General features: G+C 32.4%; 1 protein-coding gene across 1 annotated transcript in view; it reads left to right on the top strand.

Annotated features, from left to right (window-relative positions):
* The first annotated feature begins 1,183 nt into the window (after nt 1–1,183).
* Nucleotides 1,184–13,682, top strand: part of LOC123208484 (probable disease resistance protein At4g27220) — a 43,984-nt gene continuing 31,485 nt past the window's right edge. The window contains exons 1-5 of the mRNA XM_044626020.1: nt 1,184–1,822; nt 1,995–2,319; nt 2,623–4,001; nt 4,300–4,764; nt 5,215–5,907. Of these exons, the coding sequence (XP_044481955.1) occupies nt 1,184–1,822; nt 1,995–2,319; nt 2,623–4,001; nt 4,300–4,764; nt 5,215–5,907 (3,501 nt within the window). The remainder of the gene's footprint in view (nt 1,823–1,994; nt 2,320–2,622; nt 4,002–4,299; nt 4,765–5,214; nt 5,908–13,682) is intronic.

Raw genomic sequence — 13,682 nt, 5'->3', positions numbered from 1 at the left:
GAACTAAATCATAATTTTAAAATAATTTAGTTCGTTTTTTTGTTTGAATCCTTTATCTCACACCTCTAATCAACTTATGGAATTGAAACATTAGATTAAATTCAGTTCAAATCAAACTAAATACTAATTTAAATCGAATTCACTTTGTTTGAGGCATTGAGAGAGAGTATATCAATTATGAAAGAAAATAATAATAAAAAGAATGGTGTTTTAAGAACAGTAGCTAAACTAATGTTGTAAAGGGATGAATTTATAAATTCGATTACTCTGAGAATACCTAAATATAAGATGAATAAAGACTTGTCGATTCAACATATGCTTGAGAATTCTACTTGGAAGATCTTTACAACATTGTGCAATATTTGCATGACTCATCTTGATAACTTCATAGTTTGATTTGATCATAGGAGAATAAGCATAGCTTCCACCAAAACATTTTCTATGTTTAGCTAATTACATTTGGATGTTTTCTTCATATAATTCTATAATTTGTGTCATATGCTTCTCTGCAAAGTAACCAAAGTTATTACCTTTTTCTTGAAGATACAGCCAATGTCAAAAACTAATTTCCACTCTTAAATCAGGCCTCGCATTTGGAGTTCTAACGGCACCATGAACTATTGAGAAATAGGAAATTTTCTATAAATATTTAAGTTCAATCAAAATTCAGAGCAAAATGCTTACATTATTTGTTAGAATTGACAACCACTTCGATTTTATATCTTTATGACAATACATTCAAGGTTATCACTACCTAGTGAGAGCAAATTACACTGATGCATACTTATTTATTTGGTTTTATAATTTTTTGAGTTAAAATATTTTAAATTACAATGACAGATACCTAATCATCTTTTAAGATCATTTTCACTTATTTATTTGATTCATAATATTTATTTAGAGAAAATATTCATAAAATATTTTAAATTAATGAAAGTTGTTTTCTGCAAAGTTAAAAGCAATTCATTCGTGTTCATTGTAATCTCTCTTCATCATCTTCAGTTTTGTTCTCTCTCAATCATTAACAAACCTCTCTGAAACCAGTTCCCTTGTTTTCTTGTTTACCCACAAATCTTCTTTATTTCACCTAATTTCCTTACTTTATTTGCTTTACTAAAATCTTCTTCAGTTTTCATTTGCTTTACTTCTGTTTTTCAAACTTGAAAAAAGCTAAAAATAAAAAATGGTTGATGGTGCCGGGAGTATCGGGGGTGAGTTGAGTCCTGTTCTTGAAGTTGGTAAGTCGTTGGCTGCTCCGATTTGGCGTCAATTTATGTACTTGTACAACTACAGCACCAATTTCAAAAGGCTGGAAAAGGAAGTTAATAAGCTAAAGAATACAAGAGACGAAGTTCAGCATAGGGTTATTGCTGCTGAAAGAAATGTGGAAGAGATCAAACAGAATGTTAAAGACTGGCTAACAGATGTGGAGAAGACAATTACTGAAGCAGAGCAGTTGATTCAAGAGAAAGCAAACAACCCTCAATGTTTCAAGGGATTGTGCCCCAACTACAAACAAAGCAAGAAAGCTTTCAAATTAAAGCGGGAGGGTATTGATCCACTCCTCCAGAAAGAAAAGGAGTTCGATCAAGTTTCCTTTCCTACTATTCCACAAGATATCTGGCTTAGATCTAATGAAGATTATTTGGCATTCGAATCAAGAACCTCTATGGTGAAGAATGTATGGGATGCATTAAATGATGAGAATGTGTACATGATTGGTGTTTATGGGATGGCTGGTCTTGGGAAGACTACTCTTGTGCAGGAAGCTGGAAGGAAAGCAGAGAAGGATAATTTGTTTGAGGACATTGTTTTTGTTGAGGTAATGTTTGAGCTTTCTTATGATTATTTTCAGTGATAATTATTTGCATGATTGGTAATATTAGAGTGGAATTAATAATAAACGATTGAAAGAAAATAAAACAGCTATTAGTTTAAAATTATTCTTCCCTGTTTGTTATTCTTAAATTGGCCATCGTATTCTTGTCTTACAGGTAACACAAAATTTGGATATAGAAAAAGTTCAAACAAAAATTGTAGAGAAGTTGGGCATAAAATTCAGTAACGAGACTGAAAGAGCAAATAAGTTATATGAGAGATTGAGGAGCGGTAAGAAGATCCTTCTAATTTTAGACAATATTTGGGAAGATATTGATCTCAAGACTATCGGTATTCCTTCTAAAATGGATCGTGGAGGATGTAAACTAATGTTCACAACAAGAAACTTAGATGTATTGGAGAAGATGGGCTCCACAAATAATTTCCAGTTGGGCGTTTTAGAAGAAGAAGAAGCTTGGAACCTATTCAGGAAGATGGCTGGTAATCTTGTTATAAAATTTTCACTTGTATGTTTTCTTGGTTTGCCCAATTTTTATAACGTCCAGATTTATTAATTTTTATAACCTTATAGAATTTTCACAATTTTAATTGTTTAACATATAAATTTTAAGTTTACCGGTATCTCCTATTGTTGACTTAGTAATTTGTTTTTTTGTTTGTAATTTGACATTAATTATAAGGTGGAATTGCTATAATCTTATTTTAAACTTTTCTTATTTTCAAATATGCAGAGTATGCATGTAAATACATATGCAATTAGTATAATCCTAGCTCTATTTGCAGGTGATGTTATTCAAACACATGAATTGAATTCTCTACCAAATGATGTATGCAAAGAGTGCGGAGGGTTGCCCATCATTATTTGTACCATTGCAAAAGCATTAAAAAACAAGAGTCATCCATCTGATTGGAAAGTGGCGTTGCAAGAATTGAGAGCTCCTTCGCCAAGAAAGTTCACGGGATTCCTAGAAAAGGAATACATGAAGATGGCCTTAAGTTATGATTACTTAAGGAATGAAGAACTTAAGAAAACGTTTTTAATTTCTGGTCTAATGGAAAATAATACTTCCATTTCAAACCTATTCAAACATGTTGTGTGTTTGGATATACTTGAAGGAGCTAATTTGACAATGGAAGAGGCACGAGATAGATTGGATAAATTGGTTCGTGACCTCAAAGGTGCTAATTTGTTACTTGATGGGTTGAGAAGTGAACAATTTGCTATGCATGATTCTATTCATGCTGTTGCTCTAACAATAGCATACGTTGATCACCATGTATTTACATCGAAAAATGACATTGAACGAGAATGGAAGGATAAAGATAAACTCAAGAAATGCACAAAAATCTCCTTACATGATAGTAGTACTATTATGAGTCAACTTCAGCCTAAGGATTTGGATTGTCCAGTCCTTGAATATTTCTACATGTCAAGCTCTTATTTAAAAATCCCGGAGGACTTCTTCACAATGATGCCAAAGCTCAAAGTTTTAAATTTAGTTCAACTGCACCGATCGTCATTGCCATCATCCCTTCATCTTTTGAAAAACCTTCAAACACTATGTTTAGATAATAGCACAATTAACAATGTTGCTATTATCGGAAACCTAAAGAAACTAAAAGTCCTTAGCTTGAAACAGTCATTTATTAAGGAGTTGCCTAAAGAAATAGACCAATTGACTGAACTCAAGTTATTAGATTTAAGCTATTGTGAACAATTGCAAGTTATTGTGCCAAATGTGATATCAAAATTATTGCAATTGGAAGAATTTTATATAAAGGGATGCCCTATTCAGTGGAAGGTTGATGTACTCAAGGAGTTAAAACTCTTATCAAATCTCTCGAGTGTAGAATTGGACGTTAGAGATAACAAGGTGCTACCTAAAAACTTATTTGCCAAAGAACCTAAAAGGTACAAAATATCAGTAGGAGATTGTTCGGTCTTACATGAAAAATATGGCAAACTTGAGCGTTATGAAAAACATGAGCTTTTGAGGGTGTTGAAAGTTAGCTTTAATTTTATCAGGTCACTTGAAGAATTACATGGATTCAAGAACATTGAACTCTTACAGTTAGCTCAATTTTCAGAAGATGAGAACTATGCTGAGGATTCAAAATTTGATTTTCAATCCAATGAAATCATGCCTCTATTTAATGAAAAGGTTTGATTGACTATAACTTCTTTTATTTCTCTATTAAATATTCCTGTTTTCTTTTATGCTTATTCACATTTATTGACATATAGTTGTGATATTTTTTTTTTTTAAACTCTTTTTGCAATTCCTTTTTTTCTTTTCTAGTGATTTAAATTTACAATTCAATTTCACTACCAAGTCCTTCTCTTGAATGTCCATATAATAACACAATTTCTGTCAAATTGATTTTAGTAAATTATTTGTTTACGTTTCTTCTCATATAAGTTCATACATATATTGAAACAACAATTAAATTTGGTTACAGGTTATTTTTACCAATTTTAGGATATTGGTTTTGTACAATATTAGTCTGGGAAAGATTTGGGATAACCGAATTTCAACTTCCTCTCAAAATTTGAAACGATTGAAGTTAGAGAGATGTGGAAAGATGACATATGTGTTTACATTTTCCATCGCCAAAAACCTCAAACAACTTCAAAACCTAGAGATAATAGATTGTGAGATTTTAGAGAAGATTATTGAAGAAGAAGATGGAGCAAAAGTTGTTGTTCATTCTATCTTTCCACAGGTAACCAAATTGGTGCTCAAAAGTCTACCAAAACTTGCAACTTTATATCCAAGAATACATGCTTTAGAATTCCCGATGTTAAAAAGGTTGGTGATAAAAAATTGTGAAAATTTGACTTCAACATATTTGGGCTTGCGAGATGATAACAAGAAGGGTGCACTTCCAATATCAAAGTCAAAATTCCTCTGCTTAGAGAATAAGGTATGAATCTCTTGTTTTAAATATGTGATTCTTAATGTCTATTTTTGCTTGAACCAAAATCTTGAAAAAAAAAAGAAGAATGATCAATTGAATTTGGACAATTCTGTTACAGGAATAGACAAGAGCAAAAAATCAGTGTAATTTTGAAACAAATTATCTATAGACGCTATCTAATATGGGTCACACATTTTAATTGCATTATGTGATTATAACATCTCTTTTATTTTTATTTTTTGTTGAAGTAATACTAAGTTGTGAAATCGAAAAATATAATTTGATTTTTATTAGAAATATATTTAATAGGTGCATGGTCTGTCTTATTATTGGAAAGCTTAATGAGTTGACTGAATTCAGAGGAAACAGGAAAAATTTAAGTTTTTCCAAAAAATAAAAAGTATGTAATAACGAATAAGTCTTTAATTAAACTTTTTTTTTTTTATGAATATGTAGATCAATTGCAATTTGGAGGAATTTGAATTATGGGATGGTGTGATAAACATTGTATGGAGTAGTCAATATAAAGATCTTTATATCTGGCGGGATATCTCAGCAAATATTCCATGTGGACTCTTTCAAAGATTTCAAAGTGTTAAGAGGCTTAATCTACGTTCGTGTGAATACAAAGAAATTAATAGTGTATCTAATCTTCCAAATCTTGAAGATCTATACGTAGAAAAATGTGGGAAATTGACGAGTCTAATGCCATCTTCAGCTTCTTTCCAGAATCTTAAATTCCTAAATGTCTATGGTGTGGATGGGTTAGCTGCCTTAACAACACCTTCAGTGGCTAGAAGCTTGGTGCAGTTAAGAGAATTGAAATTATCATTTTGTGAAATACTGGTTGAAATAATAGAGAATGAGGGAGATGCAACAACAAGCAGCAAAATTGTTTTTGACAATTTGAAGTTGTTGTCACTTACACGGTTAGAATGTCTTACATGCTTTTGTTATGAGAACTACTCTTTCAATTTCTCATCACTAGAAGAATTAATTATAGAAGAATGTCCCAATTTGAAGACTTTCTCTCAAGGAATGTTAAGCACTCCAAAGTTGCACAAAGTCAATTATGAGATATTGGTAATAGAAAATGAGGGGAATGATCTTAACAAAATTATACATGGATTGTGCAAAAAGAAAGACGAGGTATATATGCTATCAATTAATTTGTTTTCTGTAATTACTTATTTATGCAAGTTTAGTTAGTTTTGAAAAAAAAAAGACAGAATTAATGCAATTTTTAATTACTTTATATTGAAACAATTATCAACTTGTAATGCAGGAAATCTCCGTTGATGTCAAGTACAAGGCATTCAGAGATGATAATTCTACAGAAATTTGCTACGACCAACATCCAACTTCCTTCTATCAAAATTTGACATGCTTGATCATTTGGAATTGTGGAAATATAAAATATGCATTTCCACCCTCCATTGCCAAAAGTTTCCATCAACTCCAACAACTAGTGATAAGTGATTGTAAGGCTTTGGAAGAGATTATTGCAAAAGAAGGAGAAAATGTTGTGGTCAATTTTGTCTTTCTGAATTTAACCTTATTAAAGTTTCAAAATCTACCAGAACTTACAGTTTTCTACCCTGAAATACATACTTCAGAATGGCCAAAGTTGGAAGAGCTGGTCGTGGGAAATTGTGCCAAGTATCTTAGCTTCAAAGAAAACAACGAGGAGATTGAATTTAACATTTTAGATCCAAAATCTATCTTCTTGGAAGATAAGGTATGAATCTCTTATTTCATTGTTTCTTGAAAAAAAAAAAAATTAACATTACCTATATATATTTTAACATTTTATTCAGAAGTTTAAATATGGAATTCTTATCTTCTCTAATTTTCCTTGGAACTAAATTTAGAAAATTTAACTCAAATATATAGATTTGATTTGAACAATTTCTCTTTAGGATTATATCAATTAAAGTCATTTAATTCCTTTTCTTTTTAAATAGATTATCAATTATGATTTTAGAAATCAACAATAAATATTTATTTTTACTTTGAGAAAAATGTGAAACTTGCATGCATACTAAAAAGGATGATAAATTCAAAATTAGTGTAACTGGATTAAAGTTTTGTTTTAAGAATATCAAATACTAACTGAATTTTGTTTTGATGAATTTGTAGATCAACTCCCATTTGGAGATATTTGAATTATGGAATCCTTCAGCAAAATTTACTTGGAAAAAGCAATCTAAATCTCTTTATATCTCTAAAGATGAGTCAGCATATATTCCACTTGGACCTTTTCAAAGATTTCACAATCTGAAAGAGCTTCAACTAATTAGGTGTAAATACAGAGGAATTAAGCGGCTATTGGATCTTCAAAGTCTTGAAGTTCTAGATTTATGGGGTTGTAAAATGTTGTTGAGTCCACTGCTACCTACACCTTTCCAGAAGCTTAAAGTTCTTAAAGTCAAATGTTGCTATGAGTTCTTTAACTTAATTACACCTTCAACGGCTAGAAACTTGGTGCAAATAAGAGAATTGAGCATATTATCCTGTGAAATGCTATTTGAAATAGTAGAAAACGAGGGAGATGCAACATTGAGTAGTGAACAAGTTGTTTTTAACAATTTGAACAAATTGTCACTTGAATATTTAGAAGGTCTTTCATTCTTTTGCTCTGGGAATTACTCTTTCAATTTCCCATCTTTGGAAGAGTTAATTATAAAATTTTGCCCCAAAATGAAGTATTTTTGTCCAAGAATGTTAAGCACACCAATGTTACACAAAATCAATTATGAGAGAACGGAGGTAGAAAATGAAGGGAATGACTTGAATTTAACTATACAACAAGCACACAAAGAAAAGGTATGCATTAAATTAATTAGCTTAAATAGACTTATGCAATTTTTTAATAATAATATATTTTGGGGGGTGTTAATTATAATAAATTTGTTTTAAAAATGTTGACCTTGATTCCACATAAAAAAAATATTAGTTTGTGCATATACTGAGCATTATTATATTTAACTAGTAGTCACCACACATTTTCACTCTCCTTTACCAGGATACAACTGGCTATCAATTCATTATATTTTTTTTCTCCTTGGCTCCTGTTGAAAATAGTTACATTTTTTTGTATGTTTTTAAGATAAAATTAATTTTAAATTGATTGACAGATGTTTTTTCTTTAGGTTGGCTCCAATATAAGGACATTGAATTTAAATGGAAGGGATATCATGGTGATTTGGCAAGGAGAGTTTCAAGAGAACTTTTGCATAGTAGAAACTCTTGAATTGATTATGGATGAATATACATATATTCCGATTCAAATCATTCAGAAATTTGTTAGTCTTAAAAAGCTCATATTGAAAGTGAGTTCATACGAAGAACTATTCTCATTTGGAGAAGGTGAAGAGGACATTGGAGTAATCATTAACTTAAAACAATTAGAATTGTGGGGGCTTTTTAATTTAAAGTGTATTTCAAAGCAAGACTCCCGACTGAAGTCAGTTCTTCAAAATCTTCATTCTTTATATGTAAACTGTTGTCACAATTTGACTACTTTGCTGCTGTCTTCACAATCTTTTGAAATGGAATGCAAAACTTGATGACATCCTCAACAACCAAAAGTCTAGTGTGCCTTGAAAGTTTGTCAATAAAAGAATGTGAAATAATGGTAGAAGTATTAGCAGATGAAGGAGATATAGAGAATGGTGAAATTGTTTATAAGAAATTGAAGTATTTGACCTTGAGTGGTATAGAAAGTCTCATACACCTCTACTCTGGGAATTACACTTTAAAATTCCCATTATTGGAAAGATTATACGTGAGTAGATGCTCTAAGATGAAAACTTTCTCTAGAGGAGATTTAAGCATGCCAAGGTTAGTAGTGGTGAATTCGAAAAACTGTTCAAGTGACCTAAATTCAGTCACACAACAATTACAAAATGGTACGTATTCGTTTATTTAACAATATATTTTTTATTAGAGTTCTCCATTCTCCTTAATTGAATTAACTCTAATCAATCATGTATGGTCTTTAGTATTGAATTAAAATCCTCTAAGTGAGAAGCTAAAGTAATAGGATGTATGTGATTTTCAACTAGTGAGGTGTTTATTGACGAAATTCTTCATCTTCTAATTTAATTTTCTACAGTTTTTGTTTCTACTAATAATGTCTTGTTCTTTATGATAACAGATTGTGCAAAGTTATGGGAAAGATTCCCATGGTAGCAAACTACAAAGTCACATGGTAAGTGTGTGGTTTTAGATGAATTTACATTTCTTTTTATCCAATCATATAAATTTTGGCAGAGCTAGGCGTCTAACGGTAGGGGTGTTTAAAAATTCACTTTGGTTAATTGATATTTTCGATTCAGTTTCGGTTCAAAATTTTGTCAAACCAGTTCAGTTAACTGGTTTTGAACAACCCTATCTTATGGCAATGACTCGTGTCAAGTTTGCTCTAGCATCTAGCTTCTGGCTTCATTTTACCATCAATTTCAAACCGTCATGACAACCACAAAATAGAGTTTGATTTGAACTAAGCTTATTCGAGCTTGAATGTTAACTCAACTTAATCGAGCCCAAAATGAGCAATCGTAGCTTGAGCCATGGTGTTAAGAATTTGTTGAGTTTGAGTTTGAACTTGATTTGGAAGGAATTTGTTTTAATACTATTTATATATCTGCGTGATGACTTGTTGATATAATGATGAATACCCCAACTTATATAAGTGTTGTTTTATTTGGGTTTTTAGTCAATTATTCAAACTTCAAAGCTTTCCTTCCCTTGTAGTCTTAATTCCTTTTTAAAGCCTTTTCCTCATCTGGTTGTTCTTCACCTTGGTCAACGCTGCTTTGTGGTTCAGAACGCTAGAAATGGCAATTCACTCTAGACAGTGATCTTATACATTCAATTACAATGTACACGTGTTCAAATTGTTTTTCCTGGGTCCAGGTTGTCTTTTTTGGTGCTTTCAGTTGTAGTGGTAGTTAACTCCTTTAACCCTTTATATATCATTAAATTTCAAGATCTTCATTAACAATTGTAATTGACTACTGTATGAATTAGCAAAGCAGAGTTTTTGCAACCCGAAAGGATTCTTGTGACGTGGGATGCTCATATATATGCAACATCTCTCGTGTTTTGTTGATACAGAATTCCCCTAAGATGTTACACATTGGTATCACTTTATGTGGATATTCGAAGATGTTGATTTTGATCATTTCTCTGTTCCTACTATTCTATCCGTTCGTTATCTCTGCACCTTCATCACTGATGTAGGAAATACGCTTTTTCCAGCAATCTTTTCTTTGACTTGGATATATCTTTCCACGGGTGTCTGTTAAGAAGAGAACGCTGAAATGCATTGCAGATTACATTGTTGATGTAACTTGTAAACCAGCTGGACTCAGTCACAACTATGGAGCCATATTTATCGTGTAAATTGTCTTGCTAATTCTCAAAGTATATTCACTTCCATGTTTGATTCTGAAGTTTCTAGTCTCAAATCCATGTTTCCTTTCTGTTTCATCTTCTGGTGTGTTTTCAGCCTTTTCTCTATAATTCCCTGGAGGTCTCTGGCTCTCTGTGGTTCTCCTCTGCATCGGCCTAGCTTCTTCCCCTGAGTTCTTGGGTCCTGTGGAGGCGCCGTTCCGCTGCTAGTCTATTTTGGCTTGGGTTGGCTCTCGCAGCTGCTTTGGTGCTGAAATCCTCTCCTGTTCTCTTGCCTTTCTTCTTCTGTGGAGTTGTTGATTCCCGCATTCCTCTCCCCTGTTGGTTCTCCCCTGCATCGGGGTTCATTGGGTTTGTTGGGCTTTTGCTGCCTTACTGCTGCCGAATTTAAGTTCTTGGCTGCCGGTTCTACTGGCACCTTCCTACGTTTGATGGTTGCTGCTTTCTTAATCCTTTCTCTCCCAGCATCTTTACTTGTCTCTCCTGGAGCGTTCCAGCAGTGTTTTTGCGCGGGTGATTCTTGGTTGTGGTTCCAGTAAGTTGCTTCTTAGTGAAATGGTTGCACATTGGTCCATTTCTGTGTTTGCTCCTGGTTCCTGGGATGCTGCATGCTGTATCAGGTGCGTGCCGGTTGACACTTCATACTGTTGGCTGGGTTCTTCTTGCTGTCTTTGGCGTCCTGCCATGTCTGGATTGCAATTGGTTATTTTAATTTCAGTTGGTCGTCTCTAGTACGCTTTCTTTTCTCAAGTGGTTTGTTGTTGGTTTGCAATTGAGTGAGAGTTTTAGCCACTGGGCTCGTGATGTCTTGTGCTTGGAATGTTTTTTGGCAATCCTGTGCGATGGGCTTAGGTTGTCTTTGTGTCCCCGTTTTCGAGTTTTTAATGTATATATTTACTTATCAAAAATAATAATAATAATAAGATTTGAGTTGGAAGTGTTTCTGTGCATTCTCATACTAGATTCTTGCGATCTAGGTTGTAAATTCTTGATTGCAAATAGGGGTGGATTCAGGTCGGGTCGAGCTTGAACACCCCTTGGCTCGAGTCCAGTTTAAATAGAAAATAATTTGATTTGAGTTTGATTCGAGTTCAGATCGGATGAAGAATGGTTTAGTTCGGTTTGGTTAGAGTTTGACTCGATTTCATAGCTCGAATCAATAGTTCAAATTCATTACTCAATTAGACTCAAATTAATAGTCCAAATTGATGATTCAAATGTATAGCCCAGATTCATGGCTCAAATTCATAGTTCATCGAAAAAATGATGTTGTTTTATCCAAATAATATCCAAAATTTTTTTTTCAAGCCATAAATTCGAGCTATCAATTCGAACTACTGAATTCAAACTGATTCGAGCTATAAATTCTAGTTGAATCGAGCCTTGAATTCTAACTATTGATACGAGCCCTGAACTCAAGCTAGAACCAAGCTAAACATCCTTTGGCTAGAGTTCAGGTCGAATTGAAAAACAAGCCAAATCTTTCGGCTTGAGTTTGGGCAAAATTTGAATCAAACAAATTTGAACCAAATTAAATCGAATTGAATCGGCTTTCAAGACCGAGCTAGCTTGTATCATATCCCAACCTAATTGCAAACCATGAATGTTTATAGTAAACAGGTTATTTTTGGTGTATTGCATGCACTTTGTAAGCATAACTGTTATACAAATATCTATCACTTGAAAAAGTTAGGTTTTTTAACTACACTTGAAATACACCGTACTTACTATTTTTCTGGCACAAGTAAAAAGGTATATTATAATCAATTTAGACAAGTGTAACTTTTTGTTAATTGATGTCTACTTTTTTAGTTTATGCTTTGATGATTTGTTGCTGAGAATTTTGGCCTCATAGATATAGACTATGTTTATAGTTGAACCATATGATCGTTATTTTTCCCACTATGTGTAATGCTCGTTAATATATGTATTGTGACCATAACCAATTTGTATCATTTACAAATGGTGTAGATCTATACACTGGTTGCAGACACATTTTCACAATTTTATGCTATTCTTTGGATTGGATATGTTTCAAATTTTCTTGTTATTACTACATACATAATTATGTTTTCGACTCAAAATGTCATCAAACATTATTCCATCACACAAACAAGTTATAATGTAGACATGACAATCTAAAGAGACATTTGACTAGAATAATCACCAATAATGAGCAATTCTAATTGATAATGTTGCCATTTATCAATCATAGTCTATCAATCATCACAGTTTGAATAATCACTAATTGTAATATTTGTCATCGTCACTAATCAGATATTGCCTCTATAAATCGAAATTCCAACTTCAGGAAATCAATTACACAAAGAAGGAAGAAAGCATGAAGTGATATGAAGATAAAAGAGTTGGGATTAGGGATTTTACAGGAACTATTATCCAATTCAGACCTTTCCATTAAGTTTTAGAAATTTGGAACTCGTGCTTCTTTTACATGATTGAGATTTTATCCATGAATCCATCTAGTTTGAAAATGAAGAATGGTAATTTGGAGAATTTTATGATGATTTCAAAATTTAAATAAGGTTCTTGATGAATTTTAAGCCATATATATTACAATTCTAGTAAGTTAGTTAAATCTCAATTTGTTTTCTGTTTTCACTGTGGCCTCGAAAATATGGTATTGTTTGTAATTGAGAATGCAAATGCGAGTATGTGATTCTGTTTTGGTTTTTGTTTTTGTTTTTGTCATTTGGATTAGTTTTGGAGTGAAGTAACATTCCTTTATGTAATCAAAATAATGTTGTTTTGATTTATTCATATAGAAAGTTCCCAAGCTTGCAAACTTGACAAACTGAACACCCTTAAAGTTTAAGTTTAAAAATATTTAACTCTCGAATTCAAACTCGAGCTCATTTAAACTGAGCTCATTTGAGCCAAATTCATTTTCAAGTTTGACTCGAATCTAACCTAATAATATGATAGAAATCTGACATTTTATTTGGATTTTAAATTTATGAACTAACTCAGTAATGTTTTCAAATAAGTACCGTAAAAATATTGGTATTTATTGTATGAAACTTGCTATTTTCCAAGCTCAAAAACCTTAAAACTGGCAGCAATTTAACAGAAAGAACTGTTTCAATGCAAAAGTGAAAGCACTAACCAAATGGGGGCAAAAATAAGAAACACTTGATTTTTCTATCAAAGTTTGCATACAGGAGACATAAATATACAATAATACCCGAATATATATACACTTATATATGTTATTATGTGAAGGATTATAGCCAAGGGGCTAATGGTTTCACAAGCTCTAAGAACCACACAGCTTTCAAAGAAGCACAGCAATTATACAGCAGAGGGATGAATTTACAAATCCGTTTATTCTGAGAATACAAGAAAGTAAGAAGAACAGAGACTCGTTGATTCGACATATGCTCGAGAATTCTATTCGGAAGAACTTTACAACATTGTGCAACCTTCATGTGGCTCATCTTGATATCTTCATAGTATGATGTGATCATAGGAGAGTGAGTAGCTTCCAC

Source organism: Mangifera indica, chromosome 2 (genome assembly GCF_011075055.1).
Source record: "Mangifera indica cultivar Alphonso chromosome 2, CATAS_Mindica_2.1, whole genome shotgun sequence".
Lineage (NCBI taxonomy): Eukaryota > Viridiplantae > Streptophyta > Magnoliopsida > Sapindales > Anacardiaceae > Mangifera > Mangifera indica.
The sequence above is the reverse complement of the archived record's forward strand: the minus strand, read 5'-3'. Positions and strand labels throughout refer to the sequence as shown.